The 20442-nt window shown below is 32.6% G+C and overlaps 1 protein-coding gene across 1 annotated transcript in view; it reads right to left on the bottom strand.

The window, feature by feature from the left end:
- Nucleotides 1-1719: 1719 nt before the first annotated feature.
- The window catches only part of LOC148938655 (purine nucleoside phosphorylase-like), a gene marked incomplete at its 5' end in the record, with an annotated part of 183493 nt that continues 164770 nt past the window's right edge, over nucleotides 1720-20442 (bottom strand). Inside the window, 2 exons of the mRNA XM_089107634.1 lie at nucleotides 1720-2006; nucleotides 6842-7032. Of these exons, the coding sequence (XP_088963760.1) occupies nucleotides 1720-2006; nucleotides 6842-7032 (478 nt within the window). The remainder of the gene's footprint in view (nucleotides 2007-6841; nucleotides 7033-20442) is intronic.

Raw genomic sequence — 20442 nt, 5'->3', positions numbered from 1 at the left:
ATGTTAGAATCCTTTACATATAAAATAATATCTGTCAGTCTAAGTTTTAACGTTGCCTTTTACTTTTATTTGAAACACTTTCTTCTTCCAAATTAAGTTTAATTCACCTTTAATATCTTATTTAGGGCTCTCCTGCTGCCACCCCTCCCTTTTCCCGCCCCCTCTACCAACACTATTTGCATTCAAGCTAAAGTTTTTCTGTGGCAATGCTTTAAGAATGATAAAATGCTTTAAAATTATAAAAACAATGCTTTAAGAATGATAAAATTATCTATCAGGGAGAAAGAAAAAGGGTCCAAAAAATGTAAAAGGGAATTTTAGGTTAAAATTTCTTAGGTTTTTCAAGGGTTGTCTTCGGACAAATTTTGTTAGTTGGAGATACAGCACCCTCCCCTTGGTTCTCAACTCTATGTACAGGTTAGCATCCGAACGTAAGCTTTGTGTTGCACTCAACATATTTCTGCAATAAGAGAGGAGTTGTCAACCTACAGCACCCATATTTTAGACTTAATCTAAATATAGCCCACCAATAAAAACAAAGATAAGCTAGGGGGTAAATTCTTCCAGAAAGATCCAAAGACCTTCCTCCTAATGGCTTTCGTGCAACAATATACTACTATAGATAATTTAATGAATTCTCAATAAATGAACTCAGTCAAATAAAGTTCCAAAATATTTTTCAACAATTGTCGTTTATTTTATATCGAGTCCACACATTAGGGCCGTTCTTTTGCACTAAGATCTTACATTTAAGATCTCACATCTTTCTGCAAACATTTCCATTCTTTTAACTCATCTTTGTTCTAAGATATTACACCTCACTGATGTTAGCAAAAAGTCTGAAGGGCGCCATCTTTCTGCAACATAGAACAATGATGGGAGAACTTCGATTTTATACTCATCATTGTTCGTAGACCGCTGATCAGAGCAGAATGATGAAAGACGTTTGCAAAAGAACGCTATAAGATGTAAGATCTTAGTGCTAAGATTTCACTTTTAAGCGTTCTTTGTCAAAAGATGTAAGATCTTAGCACAAATGTGAGTAAAAGAACGGCCTTATTATCAGGAGCCATTGCGCCACCCTCTAGGCATTACGGCCTCTAAGACTGGGGACTGTATAAATAGCTTATTGACAGTACAAAATCCATTTGTTAATTTAGAATTTACGCTCAGTAGTATTTTGGCCCTCTTTGAGACAAATTTCCTTTTGTGCCACAGAATGGAAGAAATAACCCATTCAGTGTGGAGTCCTCTTTTTTGCTACTGAAAAAGGGGACTCTCTTGATATTCTGTTAAAACTGTTCTGATAAGATCACATAGTGGAAGGTAGAAAAAACAGAACTCCCGGAAGCGTGACCATCCTTTCCGGGAAAAATAAAAATTTCCTATTTTTGTAAAAAAGGGCTTGAAACTTTGTTCATCTTAGATATGTTAAATGGATGGTATAGTTTTTGTCACCATAACCTACTTCTTGAGGAGTGTCTTTTCCTTTTCTAAGACCATGCAAATATTCTTACCGTAATAACTTAGTATGTGCTGTGCTAAAATCTCCTTTTTTAAAGTTCAGTTACAATTTGCATGTGTCACCCTTTGCTTACAGTTTCGTTCCAAAAACTATTTGATAGTTTTTGGATGAGAATTTATTGACTATACCGTTAATCTTACGGTTGATTTTCTATTTACGTTTAATAATAACAACAACAAAAACGGTTTGAAAAATTATGCAATATGAGATTCTTCATATACGTAGCCATGCTCTGGAATTACACTGCTTCCAGGAATGGGTTGCACAATAGAATTATCTGGCTCAGCCATCTCAGCCACAATTTTCGTGACAAACAATTTGAGTGTTTCCTGGCGTTGTTCTGCTGTCTGTAACACTTCTTCGTGATTGGCTTCTAAATCACAATCATATTCCGTAACACATTCATTTGTGATAAGACAGAAAGCAAAAACTCGCATGCTGCATTGTCTAGCCACAAGAACTTCGTGAACTGTTGACATTCCTTAAAAAAACAAGAGGGTTATTCTCATCAAAGTATAATCACCTACGGAACAAGTACTGACAAAATCTATCCTCTCCACACAAAAGAAGTAACCCTTTGTCCGCGTCTCCGGAGACGATTCCATACCTATGCGAACCTGGCAACTAAATACCGTAGTTACACAATTCAATACAACTTAGGAGAATAGATTGGCTTATTGGCTCGGAGCGATTAAGTAGTACAGCATTTTGCATCTAGAGGCGCTGAGGTACACGGGGTCACTTTTGGAGAGTTTTGTCAGTACTTGTTCCGTAGGTGATTATGCTTTGATTCTCATCAAGCTGAGGCTTAATATCAAAAAAGTACCAGTGACGAGTATCCAATGGAAAGTGCGAATGTCTTATACGACCAACTAGTGAAAATTGCGGGAATATAGACTGGAAAAGCAAGTTATTTGAATATTAACCACGCTTCCACTTTTCTAATTAATTACTACTTTTTCTGGGCGAATCTCCAGCATTTTTATTTGGGGGGGGGGGGGCAAGAGAGGTCCATATCTGGATATTAAAGGGGTATAAACTATATAATAATTTTTTTCTCTCTATTTTTTTTGGGGGGGGGGGGTAAATTTTACCCCCCCCCAAAAAAAAAGAAAGAAAAAATAGACAGATGATTTGGCGCTGCATTGAATTGCTAACAATTCAATGCAGCGTAAATCACCTGAAACCTAAAGCTACACACGCTCCCCTCCAGCCTAATCTATTTGAAGCTCCCCCCCCCCTACTAAGGAGTCCCATCTTCCTTTAAATCCTTTCTTATGGCCTCTTCCTACCCATTTAATACCCATTTTACTTCCTGAAGCTATTGATTTGCAAAATGAAGAATATACCAATTACTACCAATAATACCAATTACGGAGCCCAATCATTTGAATTTGGTGCTAAAAATCACTACCCCGGCCTTTCATTAGTAGCTCAGATTTGCTTTCCGAGTCTAGCCAATTCTTGGCTTTTTGCAAACATCGGTTTGGCAGCTCACATTTAGTACAAAATCAATAACAACTTGAGACAAAACTTCCCGAAGACCGAAGCACACTTGAATCTGTATAAATGGAGAGCCTACTGCATTGCTACAAAGCCCCCTTCCCCTCTCTTTAAACTTCATAAGTAAAGAGCTATAGTACCTTTGTCATTCATGTTCATTCAAAAATCATTAGTATAATTGGAGGGACGAATGTGTGGTACTGAGGACTGAAACCCTTCACCATTGTAAATATAGACATGTTTTGTCTCACTTGTTCTAAGTTTTTAAGTTTAAGTTTTTTAAGTTCAATGGGTTTATTAACAAATAAAAATAATAAATGACACATAATCAAAATACTCAGTCCATTCCTGGACGCCGAGAACCAAAATCATTATGTATTTCAGAATGTAATATGTATTTCAGAATGATATTAAATCCTTCATTAAAATCAATGATAAAAATAAAAAAAAATCCCCCGTAGCAATGTCTATGAATTTGGTGGAAACGCTTAATTAATATAACTTAAAAATAAAGAGAAGGGAAAATTCAGATGCGAAGCATCGTCATGAATACATAAAAAAAACTAATAAACTTTCATGAAAACTAATTACCGAAAATTCAAAATTCGAATATAATATCTCACAAATCTTTTTCTCAAAATGAACACAATTATTAGACTTCTTGTTTTATCATCTAAATTATTCCAACAACAACAACATTGAAAGGTTCATATCCATTGAAAAACGATGTTTTGAGTTATGATGTCCCAAATTACAAATACAGAACTCAAATTACAATATAAGCATCCTAAAGCAAAAGTAATAACCCATAGTATAAACAAAACACTGTATGTAGCCTACATTTCTTACAATAATTCCTAATTCCCACTAGAATTAGCCTCCGAAGACTTACGAGCTTCTTTATTACAAGGTGAGCAATAAAATATGGGAATCCAAAATTAAAACACACTAAACACATACGTCGTAAATGGTACTTGATTTTTACAAAAGTGTCTGAGTTACTAAATGCCTATATAAGGCTGCAATTGCAACAAGAGAGGGCTAAAATTTACCAAGTTAATACAACTCTAAGGAACATTGATTGGTAATACTTGAAGCAATTTAATGCTAAGCAATGAGTAATGAAGCAATTGCCGTTTTCAAAATTAAAATGGCAAATTTTACCACAAATAAGGTATGCATTACCACCCACTTAAAGACCCCTCAAAGCTAGATCGTCATTTGAGCTGTCATAGAAACGGTATTAAATGTAGTAACTATAAAGTTTTTGGACAATTAAATTTATCGATCTAAGAACACAAGATTTAAATTAGCTTTTATCATTTATAAAAAACATTGTTAGAATCCATTCCTTTCATATGTATTGGCTAAACAAAAGCGTCAATCTAGTAATATATTTAGTTGTCAGTATAGTGCAAATGACACTCTAGCCTTGAGTGGATTTGAAGGGTGTGTGCCCAAACCACAACTGTTTGTTGAAATTTATGTTGTAAGTTCTACTTCATCGTTCATCGTAATTTGTCTTCATTTCAGGTTAAAGTCTTCCATAGTAAATTAAATAAAAAACAAGTTTTTCAACTTAAGGTAAGGAGCAACATTAATGCTCAAAACGAGCAGAAATAATTCCGTATATGAAGGGGTTGCCCCCTCCCCCTTTGTCAATACCTTTCTCTTCATGCTAAGGTTTTTAAGTACTTTAAAAAAAAAGCCAAGAATTCCAATTAAACGGCCCTTTTGTTTCAGGAGTCGTTCTTGAAAAATTGGGATAATAAGTCAAACTTTAGCACAAAGAGCAAGGTATTGAGGAGGGGGACAACCCCTTTATATACGGAATAGTTTCTGTTCGTTTTGAGTTTTAATGTTGCTCCTTACTTTCAGTTGAAGAAACTTGTTTTTTTTTCAATTCTTATCGTTTTTCAATTAGTCCTGGTAAATCTGGCTCACCGTCCATGAAAAATTCCCTCCCTTAACGAGAAACTCCTCTTTGGAAAGTTTCTCCCACATAAAAATAAAGCCCTTGCAAAACTCCTTCCGGGCAATTCATCCTCGTTGAAATTCCCTCCCTCCATAAAAATTTCTTGCATAAGATTTAGCCTGAAAAATTCTCCTTAGCGCACTTTCATTTTAAAATGTTCGAATCGTTTTTCCGATCACTGAGGAAGTCCCCATTTACGCGGAAATTATTTTCCGGATCTCCAAACACTCTGAAAATTTCCCCCGGAAGATCTCCACATGCAAAATTGAGTAGGCAAAGAGAAATTAAAACAAATAAAAACAATTTCGTAAAGGAATTCAGTCAAAACCCTCCAGAATAAAACTTCCCCTACAATGTTCAACCCCGGAAGTCTCCCTCCGCACGGAAAATTATCCCCATGGAAACCCATCCCAAGCACAAAGTCCTCTCCGTAAAAACGTCTGTATACTTCCTAATAACAAATACTACACGTCAACAATGGGCAACTTTTATAATTTATAGAAGCCATCCCTAGGGGCTGGGGGCATGGGCGACCATAATCTGAATTCCAAGAGGGGGGGGGGCAATCCTCGTCGAATTGGCACTTTTAACGATATATGATAGAAATCGCAGAACAAAAATATAAAAATAAGGCCACATCAGTCAGCCAGGGGAGGGGGGGGCGCCACCTGCCCCCCCCCTTATGGGCACCCATGGCTGGGGGGGGGGGGTCATTTTATCTATAAAGGCATAGTTTTGGGACTTTTCAACTATGCTGAACAAAATGGCTATCTAAAAATTTTGATTGGATAATTTTAGATGAAAAAGACGTAGGTGGGGGCTAGTTGCCCTCCAATCTTTTGGTCACTTGTAAAGAGTCTAGAACTTTTTATTTCCGTTTCAATGAGCCTTCTTTCAAAATTCTAGGACCATTGGTTGAATACAATCACTCCTGGAAAAAAAACTAAAAAAAAAAGAACACGCCCGTCATCTTTCTTCTGACAAAAATGACGAAAAATTCCACTTTTTTGCAGATAGGAGCTTGAAACCTCCACAGCAGGGTTTTCTGATACGCTAAATTTGATGGTGTGATTTTCATTGAGCTTCTATGACTTTTAGGTGTACCCCCCCCCCCCCTCTTTCAAAAATTAGGCAAGTTTTCTCAGATTCTTAGCCTTTTATGGGTAACACTAAGCTTAATGGTTCTAATATATTTGCAATCATTGAGCTCAATAAAATATTGAACCAATTTTTTTTTTATATATTTATTGATATAAAAATCCCGTTTCAGTTACTATTGATGTCGCACTTTACTTGCAGTTCGTTGCGATGAACTGTTTGATTTCTAATTAATTCAAGTAACCTAATTAATGATCTTTTAAGTTTTCTCTTTACTTTGGACGAAAAAACGTTATTGTTATTATTGTATATTACGATAAAAGCGTAATATTTTCCATCAATACACTCAACAAATTTAAAATTCTCGCTAAGAAAGTTGTGACATTTATATTCTATGTAGGTTCTTATAATTGTATTTTTTTTTTCTGTTATTTTCTTGCTCGAGCACTAAACCTTCCAATACAATATAAACATTTGGTTTGAACATTGTTTTTCCCGTCATTAGGGCCGGTTCTGATTACCTAGGGCATCAGGGCCTAAAAGGTACCTGAGCAAAGGGCGTGGGGCTGGGCCGGATGTGGATAAGAGTAGGTCACGAAAATGGAACGAATATATTTTATTTTGTGGAAAGAATAATCATTGCAAAATAAAACTTCTTACGAAGCATCTACGTTATTCTATGCAACTTTTACACGACAATATGAGGATCAAATGAAAAGAAAAACGAAAAAGTAGGTTACCAACAGAGTCAATTCCCATGAGTCGAAGGAATCGGAGCTCAGCAATTGTTTCATAGTTGGGTCCTCCAACCATAACATGAACGCCTTCCCTTACTGTATCAGATATACCCATGTCAGTTGCTATTCGCTTGGCTATTTCTCGGTAATGGGAGTCATAAGTCTTATTCATTGGGAAAAATCGAGGCCCGAATCTAAAAATAAGAAATCTTTACCTGATACGTTGAATCTACAGCTGCTACTATTAGTACTACAAACAACTCAATGCAGCACCAAGCCGCCTGAGGCCAAAAAACTGCATATACTCCTTCTCAATATATTCAAGGCTCACCTCCTTACACCCTCCAAAAAGTTCATATTTTCTTTAAATCCTTTCTTACAACATCTACCCACCCCATTCAGGGACGAACTACTTTTCGTTTGGTCCTAGATGGATGGCCGAAAAGCACAAGCTTTGGCAATCTGTAATCTTTCATCCGCAAATATTGTCCTAGCCATTTCAACCTTTCTCTAATAATAGCCCAAGAAAGTGGGATAGGACCACATTTTTCGTAAAGCTTACTGTTTGAAATCAGCCCATTAAAAACAGGTACCCAAAATGATCCGTAGGTAATTCCTCTGGAAAAAATCCAACAAATTTTCCTTCCTCTTTAGAAGCGCCCACGATTTAGAATCACTTAACCCAATCTTCAAATCTATTGTTGATTTGGATATTTTGTTATGATTAAGGTTTGTATGGAAGAAGAGTGGTAGGGAGCTGGGGTGGCAGAGGGGAAGGGTGGTGCGGTGACAATGAGGAAGGAAGGTAGGGTGGTAAGGAGGCTGTGGTATAGGTGTGTTACAGAAATGACATTGTTGGAAGAGACTGGTTTGTTGTTTGGCTTTTTTGTTCATTATTGTTTTCTCTTTTTTATTAGTTATTGTATTGGACTTGGTGGATCTGCTAGTATCTTTTGGTGCACACTTGCAAAAATATCAGTTTTTTCGTAAGTGCAGCGTTAGTATTTATAAAAATTGTTTTTCTGTTAGTGAACAAAGACACCTTAGCCTATGCTTGCACCCTGGAATCTCAAAACCCCAAAAATAATTCGTTTTGCTAGCAAATTCATCTAGGATACTCAAATCATCAGCATAATCTGAGTCTAGGAGAGTTTTACCGTCCCATTTGATTCCATGTTCTCTTATAGCCTTGGCCGTGTTCCTTTGGACTAAGTCCATCAAAATCATCCATTTAAATGAAGATAAAACCTAACCCTATTTAAGTCCTGATTCAACACAAAAACTAGCAACTAGCCTCATTTCTTACCGCAGCATTGTTGTTAACGCACATAGCACCAATCGCTTTAATGTATTTATTTGATATACCACACAAGGATAGGACATTTACTAGAGCTCTTCTCTCGGCTGAATCAAATGCTTGTTCGCTTGACACAGACGCTTGTTATATAGATTATAATCTACAAAGCTGGAGCCTAAAGAGATTTGATGACTCAGGCACTTGTCAATTTTTAATAAAAGAGTGAAAATTTGGTGAAAATTTCTGTCTTCTTCCTTTCCTAAAAGCCCACTGTTCATCTCTTAAAAGTTTATCTACAGTATCTCCAAGTCTAAAAAGTACCATCATACAGCGTAATTTGCTTCCTTCCCCTTTTTCTAAAACCATATTCATAATTTTCAGTAATTTATTTCCACATTTCAAATTTGAAAATTGGGCAGAATATGTTAGAGAAGGCCTTAAGCAATAGTGTAGCTAAGCTAGGCAGACGGCAATTGTCCTTCTAGAGAAAATATGCACCCATTGATAGAAAAATTATCAAAAGTTAGCAAAGCTAAATCTTGGCCGATGATGGTGCACTTCAAAACAAACACATATCCAAACGCTGCTTCTTTCTTCTTACGTGCTGACTGGTGAAACACCCCGGCCTCTAATTAGAGAATATGAAGTTGAAGATGTATAATCAAAATGTATGTATCAGTTATTTTATTATTGGTCCGTGTTTATAATGCTGGATTTCTTGATCTAATATGGCTTTCAAACAGTTCGTGGTAACGAACTGTAAGTAAGGAGCGACCCATATCAATTGTAACAGAAACTCTAGAAAAAGTGTTTTTGATAAAAATATATACATCAAAGGAATCAAATTTCAATGCTGATTTAAAATATATAACTTTCATAAAGTTTATTCCTACCCATCAATAGTTAAGCACATGAAAAAATTTGGCTGATTTTCAAAAAAAGGGGGAAAGACCCCCTAAAAATTATAGAACCTTAATTAAAATCACATCATCATATTCAGCGTATCAGAGAACCCTTCTGTAGAGGTTTCAAGCACTTATATACAATAATGTGGAATTTTCCATTTTCTGCCAGAGAAAATATCACGGAGGCGTGTTTATTTGCTTTTTTTTTTGTGTTTTTTTTCCCAGAGGTGTTATTTTAGACCCCGTTGGGCGAGAATATCATGGAATGGATCATTGGACCGTAAATTATAAGCTTTAGTGCCTTTTTTAAGTGACCAAAAAAAATGGAGGGCAACTAGGCCCCCTCCAACGCTTATTTTTACATTAAAGTCACCCGATCAAAATTTTGAGATAGCCATTTTGTTCAGCATGGTCGAAAATATGATAAATATATCTTTTAGGGTGACTTAATCCCCCGAAGTTCCCAGAGGGAGGGCTAAAAGTTATGAACTTTACCCAATGTTAACATATAGTATTGGTTATTGGGAAGTATACAGAAGTTTTCAGGAGGTTTTTTTTCCTGATAGTGGGAGAGAAGGGTGGGTCGGTGGTTATGTTGGAAGATCTGTTCATGATGGAAGTTTTCATGGGGGAAGGGAAATTGCCATGAAGGGGGCGCCGGACTTGCCAGCATTATTTATTGGTTATTGGGAAGTATACAACCATTTTCAGGAAGGATTTTTTCTGGGGGGGGGCTAGAGGAGGGGGTTACTCTGGAGAATATTTCCGTGGAGGATGTTTCTTTGGGGTAAGAGACATTTCTATGAAGGGGGCGCCGGATTTCCGAGCATTAGAAATTAAATCGATCATTAGATGATCAGAAATTAAATAAAAAAAAAACAAGTTTTTTCAACTGAAATGTAAGAAGGAATATTATAACGTAAAACGAACATAAATTATAGCGTATGTTAGGTGGGTCTCACCCAAGTCAATACATCACTCTTTACAATACATTTTTTTTTTATGCTTTCAAAAGATCGATCTCTTCTTATCAAACGGATTTTTTGATTCAGGGGTTTGTTAATAAACAAGTTTTTTAAGTTTAAGCGTAAAGAGCGTGGTCTTGATTATGGGGAGAACCCCTTCATATACGTAATAAAATATACGTAATAAAAAAACAATAAAAAAACAAGCGATACGGCTCAATAGTAATCAAAACTTTTAAAAACGGAATTTTGATGTCAATAAATGTATCAAAAGAATGTGTTTATAATGCTGATCCTAAATATATAAATTTTATTAAGTTTAGTATTACTCATCAAAGGCTACAGGCCTGAGAAAATTTACTCGGTTTTTTAAAGAGGGGGGAAACATCCCCTACAAGTGAAAGAATTTTAATGAAAATCACACCGTCAGAATTGAGCGTATCAGAAAACCCTATTACATAGGTTTCAAGCTCATATCTGCAAAAATCTGCAACTTTGTATTTTTTGCCAGAAGAAAAATATACGAATATAGAAGTTAGTTACGTAAGTTAATTTGTAAAGACATCCATTTAGCAAAAGAAAAGTAAAATTTTTATGAAAATAAAAGCTGCATTAACTAAACAACTATCAGAAATTAAATAAAAAAAAACAAGTTTTTTAAACTGAAAGTAAGGAGCGACATTAAAACTTAAAACGAACAGAAATTATTCCGTATATGAAAAGGGGCTGTCCCCTCCTCAACGCCTCGCTCTTTACGCTAAAGTTTGACTCTGTCTCACAACTTTATTTTTTAAAACAATAAAAAACTTTAGCATAAAGAGCGAGGCGTTGGGGAGGGGAAAGCCCCTTTCATATGCAGAATAATTTCTGTTCGTTTTAAGTTTTAATGTCTCTTCTTACTTTCAGTTTAAAAAACTTGTTTTTTTTTATTTAATACCAACAAAAACGGTGCCAAATTTTAATTTCTTTCTCCTGAAATTATGTGTAAACCAAACAAATTTTATGGTACCTAGGAGATGAAAGCTTTTGCTAATTTTTATTATTCCCCTAGCTGCTTGATGGGTCCAATTCCTGAAATTCCCCAGAAATTCCGATTGCGAAATTTTAATTTCTATAGAATTATTAAAAACCAGAAATTCTCTTTCTATCCCAGTTTAGCCCCAAAGAGTATGGTTATTTATGAGAGTGGAAAATGGCACTAGGGTCAGCAAAAATAAAACCATTAACGACATCTAGCGTTTGATGAAACTTAGTATTTAACCTTTGTAATCGTTTTTCTGTCAGGAACTGAGATCAAACACTTATCACTATACTAATTTTACCAACTACACAAATTAATTTTTTTTTTATAATTAAACTGAAAAAATGCCAAGTGTCACCAAATGCTAGATGATGTTAATATTTTTTGTCGGTACTAGTACCAGACCCCACTCTAGCAAGAGTAGTAACCGTACAATTACTTGAAAAGGGACAAGGAAACCTACGCCTTAGGCATGGGTATGTGTGTATATTTTAAACGAATTGGGGTTACCATGGTCATTAGCAAAACTTTGCGTACGTGCCCGTACCAAACAGGTTGGTTATAATCTGTTCTGCTTCAAGTTTTTTCTGGCACAATTAACTGAATTTCTATTTCATGATAAACAAGTTTTTTTTTTATGTTAAATCCGTGGTCATTCATCTGTAAGTTGATTAGTAGGTTTTTTTTTTAAAAACTTGGCTATTCGTTTCATGGGTTTCATTAATAGAACGAGTAATGCATTTGAAAAGGGTAATTACTTCTTTAGTTTACGAGATTTGCGAATTTTTTTTGCGAAAAGATATTTGCGAAAAGATATTTGCGTAGACGCTTACAAGGGACATTGCTAGAAAGTATTCAATAGCTTAATTGAAAAGTAACGATAGAATGACATTGTGACTTGACCTAGCTTTACCTCACCGATGTGGTCTGTATAATACGTAAGTAACGTTTGAAAAATATTGTCAATTTAAAAAGAAATGGCTGAAAAGTGTTATGAGGGGGGTGGGTTGCATAGAGGGGTGAGTTGCACGAGGGTTCAGTTAAAGAGGATACAGTTGCACGGAGGGATTTCGGTTATACACGGGTTCAGTTACAAGGGGGGGGGGTTCAGTTGCACGGGGGTATCCCTTTTTTTTTTCGTAAATCGGGCTCCTGTTTTCAAAATCCCTTTTTCTTCTGAGGCTTGGAGCATTTGGTGACTAGATATTAAACGTAATGAAATTTAGCACGGAGGTTCAGTTGTACAGGGGTTTCAGTTATACAGGGGTTCAGTTACATGGGGGTTCTTTGTGTTAAATAAGTAGTTTTTGTATCTTTTAAAAGAACTTTACGGGGATTGAGAGACTCAGTTGCCTAATTCCGTGTGATTTTTATTTACTTGATGCTCATTAAAAACGAAATTTTTGTGTTAAATAAGTAGTTTTTGTATCTTTTAAAAGAGCTTTACGGGGATTGAGAGACGGAGTTGCCGTATTCCTTGTTTTTAAGTTGTAGAGGTGTGAATTTACATAGTTTTTTTGTGGGTATATTTTTTTTTGATTTTTTCTTTTAAAAGAGCTTTATGGCGATTGAGAGACTCAGTTGCCTAATTCCATGGGATTTTTTTTTACTTGATGGTCATTAAAAAGGAAATTTTTGTGTTAAATAAGTAGTGTTTTTATCTTTTAAAAAGAGCTTTACGGGGATTGAGAGACTCAGTTGCTAATTCCGTGTGATTTTTCTTTACTTGGTGGTCATTAAAAACGAAATTTTTGTGTCAAATAAGTAGTTTTTCTATCTTTTAAAAGAGCTTTACGGGGATTGAGAGACTCAGTTGCCTAATTCCGTGTGATTTTTCCTAAATTGATGGTCATTAATAACTAATTTATTTTGTTAAATAAGTAGTTTTTTTATCTTTTAAAAGAGATTTACGGGGATTGAGAGACTCAGTTGCCTAATTCCGTGTGATTTTTCTTTACTTGATGGTCATTAAAAACTAAATTTTAGTGTTAAATAAGTAGTTTTTGTATCTTTTAATAGAACTTTACAGGGATTGAGAGACTCAGTAGACTAATTAAATGTGATTTTTCTTTACATGTTTGTAATTAAAAACGAAATTTTTGTGTCAAATAAGTAGTTTTTTTATGTTTTAAAAGAACTTTACGGGGATTGAGAGACTCAGTTGCCTAATTCCGTGTGATTTTTCTTTACTTGATGGTCATTAAAAACGAAATTTTGTTTTTTATAATTATTTATTGTATCTTTTAAATGATCTTTTCTGGGATTTAGAGACTCAGTCGCCTAACTCCTTGTGATTTTTCTTTACGTGATGGTCATTAAAAACGAAATTTTTGTGTTAAATATTTAGTTTTTTATATTTTAAAATTGCATTAATGGGTTTGATAGAGTAAGTTGCAAAATTCCGGGTGATTTTTATTTACTTGATGGTCATTAAAACGAAATTTTTGTTTTAAATAAGTAGTTTTTGTATCTTTTAAAAGAACTTTAAGGGGATTGAGAGACTCAGTTGCCTGATTCCGTGTGATTTTTCTTTACTTGGTAGTCATTAAAAACGAAATTTTTTTGTTATATAATTATTTTTTCTATCTTTTAAAAGAGCTTTACTGGGATTGAGAGACTCAGTTGCCTAATTCCGTGTGATTTTTGTTTACTTGGTGGTCTTTAAAAACGAAATTTTTGTGTTAAATAAGTAGTTTTTGTATCTTTTAAAAGAGCTTTACGGGGATTGAGAGACTCAGTTGCCTAATTCCGTGTGGTTTTTCCTTACTTGGTAGTCATTAAAAACGAAATTTTTGTGTTAAATAAGTAGTTTTTTCTATCTTTTAAAAAGAGCTTTAAGGGGATTGAGAGACTCAGGTGACATTTTCCGTGTGTTTTATGTTTACTTGGTGGTCGTTAAAAACGAAATTTTTGTGTTAAATAAGTAGTTTTTGCATCTTTTAAAAGAGCTGTAAGGTGTTTGAGAGACTCAGTTGCCTAATTCCTTGTGTTTTTTCTTTACTTGGTAGTCATTAAAAACTAAATTTTAGTGTTAAATAAGTATTTTTTGTATCTTTTAAAAGAGCTTTAAGGGGTTTGAGAGACTCAGATGACGTTTTCCGTGTGGTTTTTGTTTACTTGGTGGTCTTTAAAAACGAAATTTTTGTGTTAAATAAGTAGTTTTTCTATCTTTTAAAAGAGCTTTAAGGGGTTTGAGAGACTCTGTAATGCACTAGTTTTTCAGTAAAGACACTCAATATCCTAAAAGTGTTTAATTCAAACTTTTTAGAACTTAGACATTTTTCAACTTGATTTATTTTTTTCTGTACTTACATAACTTAAAATGTCAAAATATGCTTACAGTTGTAGCAATTGCGCTCTGTGATCGGTCAGAGACATGACGTGACTTTAACACTGGCATTCTATGACTGGTTATTGGCAGCACTCTGTGATTGGTCAGAGACACGATGTTACTGTCTCACTTTTATTATAGTACTTTTGAGTTTAAATCAAGTCAAGAGTTCATTGTTTAAATAAGTTAAGTGGAATCTTATTTACTCTCACCAATTAATAAATTTCTTTAAAAAAAAAAGTTAATATTTAAATTTGTAATAAAGTTATAGTTAATCAAAATTTTTATTACTATTTGACATACTAAACAGATACATAGCAACACTTTGTAAAACTAACAGCTGGTCGCCATCTATGCCCGTTCGTACCTACGTTTAATGACAGTAAGGAATTAAATTTCTTTGGAATACCTAAAAAATTCAACTCTTATGTTGGTGGTTATGCGAGATTGAGATCTCCAGAGATGATTGCACTCAAAGAGAATGCCAACATAAAAATAATCATTGATGATAGAGGACAACTCCTTGCTACTGTTGCAGGTAACACATTACCTACTGATACATCCAATCGTCACCTTTCAGGTATTAGCATTCAACGGAAGATCAATAAAAGAAAGGCCTACTCTTCTACTAATATCGTAAACCATATCTTGTCTACGTGCCGAAACTGTTACCTGTGTAAAAATAATGTGATAATAGACAGTGAAATTGCCAGAAAAATAAAAGGGCATTGTCTGAAAATATCACTATGGAATATAAAGATGACTCGATGAAAAACAAAGCACCAGCAAACGTTACTGCCATTGGTCAAACAGTCATTGAACCAAATAATCCCAAAGACGAACAGCATATTGAGCCTTTTGATGAGACACCAGTAAAAATTGTGTATGACTCAAAATGGAATAATGATTATTCTACTGATTACGAACTAAGAGAAGACAATAGCTATAATATCAAGAGAGAACATGGTGAACTATTTTATGGAACAGATTCAAAATGTCCAAAGTTAATTGTTGATATTAATAATGTATCATAATATATTTATTGTATTAATATTCTACATAGCATTATTTCATTAAAAATATATTTTGCATTACATTGTTATGTGTTCATTATTTTTAGAGTAAGCTAGAATATCAAACGTTTAGAATGTCTAATAAAACTTCGGAGATGTAAGAAAAGGAATTTGCATACATCTATTGTCAGACACATGGGGACAAATTTTTTCTTGAATTCACCTCCTGGATAAATAAAAAAGACATTTCATTCAAGAAATTATGACGAAACTCTAAGTAAGCTACAAACTCTGTCTTGAAGTTACCTCATGGATACACAATGCAGAAATTTCATTTAAGAAATTATCAAAAATTGTAAGTAAGTAGCAAATTCTTTCAAAAATATGTTAATACGTTTAAGCACTACATATCTTTAAGCTTAACCCGTCTTTATTCGGCAGAATAGTTTTATTAATTTCATTAAATTATGAAGAAATTGTAAGTAAGTAACAATAGCTTTCTTGAATTCGCTTCCTGGACACAATACAGATATTTAATTCAAGAAATAATAATAAAATCGCAAGTAAGTAATAAAGTCTTTATTGTTTTCCCTATTGGATACACAATACTGAAATTTCATTCAAGAAATTATGAATGAATTCTAAATAGGTAACACACTCATGTTACCTCATGGATACACAATGCAGAAATTTAATTTAAGAAATTATCAAAAAATTTAAGTAAGTAGCAAATTCTTTCTTGAATTCGCCTCCTGGGTAAATAAAAAGACAGTTCATTAAAGAAATTATGAAAAAATTGTAAGTAAGTAGCAAATTCTTTCTTGAATTCACCTGCTGAATAAACAAAAAAGACATTTCGTTCGAGAAATTATGACAAAATTCCAAGTAAGTAACAAACTTTATTGTTTTCATGACTTAGATACACGTTGTAGAAATTTAATTCAAGAAATTATGAAAAATTCTCAGTAAGTAGCAATTTCTTTCTTGAAGTCAACTCCTGTATACACAATACTGAAATTTCATTTAAGAAATTATGAAAAAAACAATTTCTTTCTTGAAGTCAACTCTTGGATACACAATACAGAAATTTCATTAAAGAAATTATGAAAATATTTGTAAGTAAGTAACAAACTCTTTTCGTTTTCACCTCTTCAATATACAGTACAGATACTTCATTCAAGAAATTATGAAAAATCGCAAGTAAGTAACTTTTTTTTCTCTTTATCACAAACAATTTTCACTTAGCTACACGATGTAGAAATTTAATTCATGAAATTAGGAAAAAAATTCTCAGTAAGTAACAATTTCTTTCTTGAAGTCAACTCATGGATACACAATACGGAAATTTCATTCAAGAATTTCATGACTTAGATACACGATGTAGAAATTTGATTCAAGAAATTATGAAAAAATTCTCAGTAAGTAACAATTTCTTTCTTGAAGTCGTCTCTTGGATACACAATGCGGAAATTTCATTCAAGAAATTATGAAAATATTTGTAAGTAAGTAACAAATCTTTATTGATTTCACCTCTTGGATATACAGTACAGATACTTCATTCAAGAAATTGTGAAAAATCGCAAGTAAGTAACTTTTTTTCTCTTTATCACAAACAATTTTCACTTAGCTAAATGATGTAGAAATTTAATTCAAGAAATTATTGAAAAATTCTCAGTAAGTAACAATTTCTCTTGAAGTCAACTCTTGGATACGCAATACGGAAATTTGATTCAAGAAATTATGAAAAAATTGTAACTAAGTAGCAAATTTTTCTTGAATTTACCTGCTGGACAAACAAAAAAGAAATTTCCTTCAAGAAATTATGACAAAATTCTAAGTAAGTAACAAACTCTTTATTGTTTTCACGAGTTAGATATACGACCTAGAAATTTAATTCAAGAAATTATGAAAAATTCTCAGTCTAAGTAGCAAATTCTTTCTTGAATTCACCTGTTGGATAAACAAAAAAAAAAAAAAGACATTTCGTTCAATAAATTATGAAAAAATTATAATTAATTAACAAAATTTATTTTTTTAACGAGTTAGATATACGATGTAAAAATTAAATTCATGAAATTATGAAAAAAATTATCAGTAAGTAACCATTTCTTTCTTGAAGTTAACTCGTGGATACACAATACTGAAATTTGATTAAATAAATTATTAAAATATTTTTAAGTAAGTAAAAAACTCTTTATTACTTTCACCTATGGTATATAAAGGACAGAGAAGAAAAAACTGAAACTATTAAAAAATCGCAATGACGTAGCTTTTTTTTTCTTCTTATAACCCAATTTAATATTAGATAATCTAGGAGGGAAAATTAAATACAATAGATTATAACTCAATTGTAATTATGTAAACATCTACTTCTTTTATTACAATATTTGTTTCAAAAACAACTTACATTGCTGTAAAAAAATTATAAACAACATTTGTAATTAAGTAACAAGCTCTTTATTGAGTTTCACCTCTTGAATATACAGTACAGATACTTCATTCAAGAAACGTGATTAAACACGTTTTGAAACTACATGCTATTTGTATGCCTTTCTTGGCACCTTTCCAAACGAACGGGGATTCCCCACTGGTTCCTACACCTTGCAAAAAAGTGAGCAGTACGAAAACTCCACGTTTTCAACCAGACTGGTTTTTTAGGGATCAATAAGGAGAGATATGCAAATTCGACATAGCTTTATTTCATTTTTTAAGGTTCATTTAGACGAAGTTACGTGCGCGCACGTAACTTCGTCTAAATGAACCTTAAAAAAATGAAATAAAGCTATGTCGAATGTGCATATCTCTCCTTATTGGCCCCTAAAAAACCAGTCTGGTTGAAAACGTGGAGATTTCGTCCTGCTCACTTTTTTTGCACTGTGTAGGAACCAGTGGGGAATCCCTGTTCGTTTGGAAAGGTGCCAAGGACCGGCATACAGATAGCATGTAGTTTCAAAACGTGTTTAATCACGTTTCTTGAATGAAGTATCTGTACTGTATATTCAAGATGTGAAATCAATAAAGAGCTTGTTACTTAATTACAAATATTTTTTATAATTTCTTGAATGAAATTTCCGTATTGTGTGTATCCAAGAGTTGACTTCAAGAAAGAAATTGTTACTTACTGAAATTTTTTTTTCATAATTTCTTGAATTAAATTTCACAAATCGTGTAGCTAAGTGAAAATTGTTTGTGATAAAGAAAAAAAAAGCTACTGACTTGCGATTTTTTCATAATTTCTTGAATGAAGTATCTGCACTGTATATACATGATAATAAATTAATAAAGTTTTTTTTAATGAATTACTAATTTGTTAATAATTTCTTTAATTAATGTAAAATATTGTGTCTAAAATAGATGACTTCAAAAAAGAACTTGTTACTTAATGAGAATTTTTTTCACAAAGTCTTTAATTTAATTTTTAAATCGTATATATAAATAGTGTAAACAATTAATTTTTTTACTTACTTTTATTTTTGTAAAAATTTATTGTAAGCATTTTCTTTTTTTTTTTTTTTTTTTTTATCCAACAGGTGAATTCAAGAAAGAATTTGCTACTTAGACTGAGAATTTTTTCATAATTTCTTGAATTAAATTTCTATGTATTATATCTAACTCGTGAAAACAATAAATATTTTGTTACTTACTTATTATTTTTTAATAATTTCTTGAACGAAATTTCTTTTTTGTTTGTCCAGCAGGTAAATTCAAGAAAGAATTTGATACTTAGTTACAATTTTTTCATAATTTCTTGAATCAAATTTCAGTATTACTTATCCAAGAGTTGACTTCAATAAATATATTGTTACTTACTGAGAATTTTTCAATAGTTTCATGAATTAAATTTCTACATAATTTAGCTAAGTGAAAATTTTATGTTATAAATATAAAAAAAAGTTAATTAATTGCGATTTTTTCACAATTTCTTGAATGAAGTATCTTTAATGTATATCAAAGATGTGAAATCAATAAATAGTTTGTTACTTACTTACAAATATTTTCATAATTTCTTGAATGAAATTTCAGCATTGTGCATCCGAGAGACGACTTCAAGAAAGAAATTGTTACTTACTGAGAATTTTTTCATAATTTCTTGAATAAAATTTCTAAATCGTGTATCTAAGTCATGAAATTCTTGAATGAAATTTCAGTATTGTGTATCCATGAGTTGACTTCGAGAAAGAAATTGTTACTTACTGAGAAATTTTTTTCCTAATTTCTTGAATTAAATTTCTACATCGTGTAGCTAAGTGAAAATTGTTTTTGATAAAGAGAAAAAAAAAGTTACTTACTTGCGATTTTTTCATAATTTCTTGAATGAAGTATCTGTACTGTATATCCAAGAGGTGGAAACAAAAAGAGTTTGTTACTTAATTATAAATATTTTCATAATTTCTTGAATGAAATTTCTGTATTGTGTATCCAAGAGTTGACTTCAAGACATAAATAGTTTTTTTTCATAATTTCTTAAATGAAATTTACGTATTGTGTATCCAAGAGTTGACTTCAAGAAATAAATTGCTACTTACTGAGAATTTTTTCATAATTTCTTTAATTAAATTTATACAAAGTGTATCTAAGTCATGAAAACAATAAAGAGTTTGTTACTTACTTGGAATTTTGTCATAATTTCTTGAACGAAATGTCTTTTTAGTTTATCCATCAGGTGAATACAATAAAGAATTTTATACTTACTTACAATTTTTTCATAATTTATTTAATTAAATGTCTTTTTTATTTAAACAGGAGTTGAATTCAAGAAAGAATTTGCTACTTACTTACAATTTTTGATAAGGTCTTAACTGAAATTTCTGCATTGTTTATCCATGAGGTAACATGAGTGTGTTACCTATTTAGAATTCCTTCATAATTTCTTGAATGAAATTTCAGTATTTTGTATACAATAGGGGAAATTAATAAGTACTTTATTACTTACTTGCAATTTTATTATTATTTCTTGAATTAAATATCTGTATTGTGTCCAGGAAGCGAATTCAAGAAAGCTATTGTTACTTACTTACAATTTCTTCATAATTTAATGAAATGAATAAAACTATTCTAAAGAATAAAGACGG

Source organism: Artemia sp. Qi Xiang Cuo, unplaced genomic scaffold (genome assembly GCF_049724085.1).
Source record: "Artemia sp. Qi Xiang Cuo unplaced genomic scaffold, ASM4972408v1 HiC_scaffold_3051, whole genome shotgun sequence".
NCBI classification, from domain to species: Eukaryota; Metazoa; Arthropoda; class Branchiopoda; order Anostraca; family Artemiidae; genus Artemia; species Artemia sp. Qi Xiang Cuo.
Note: the sequence above shows the minus strand (reverse complement) of the source record. Positions and strands in the feature narration are given on the sequence as shown.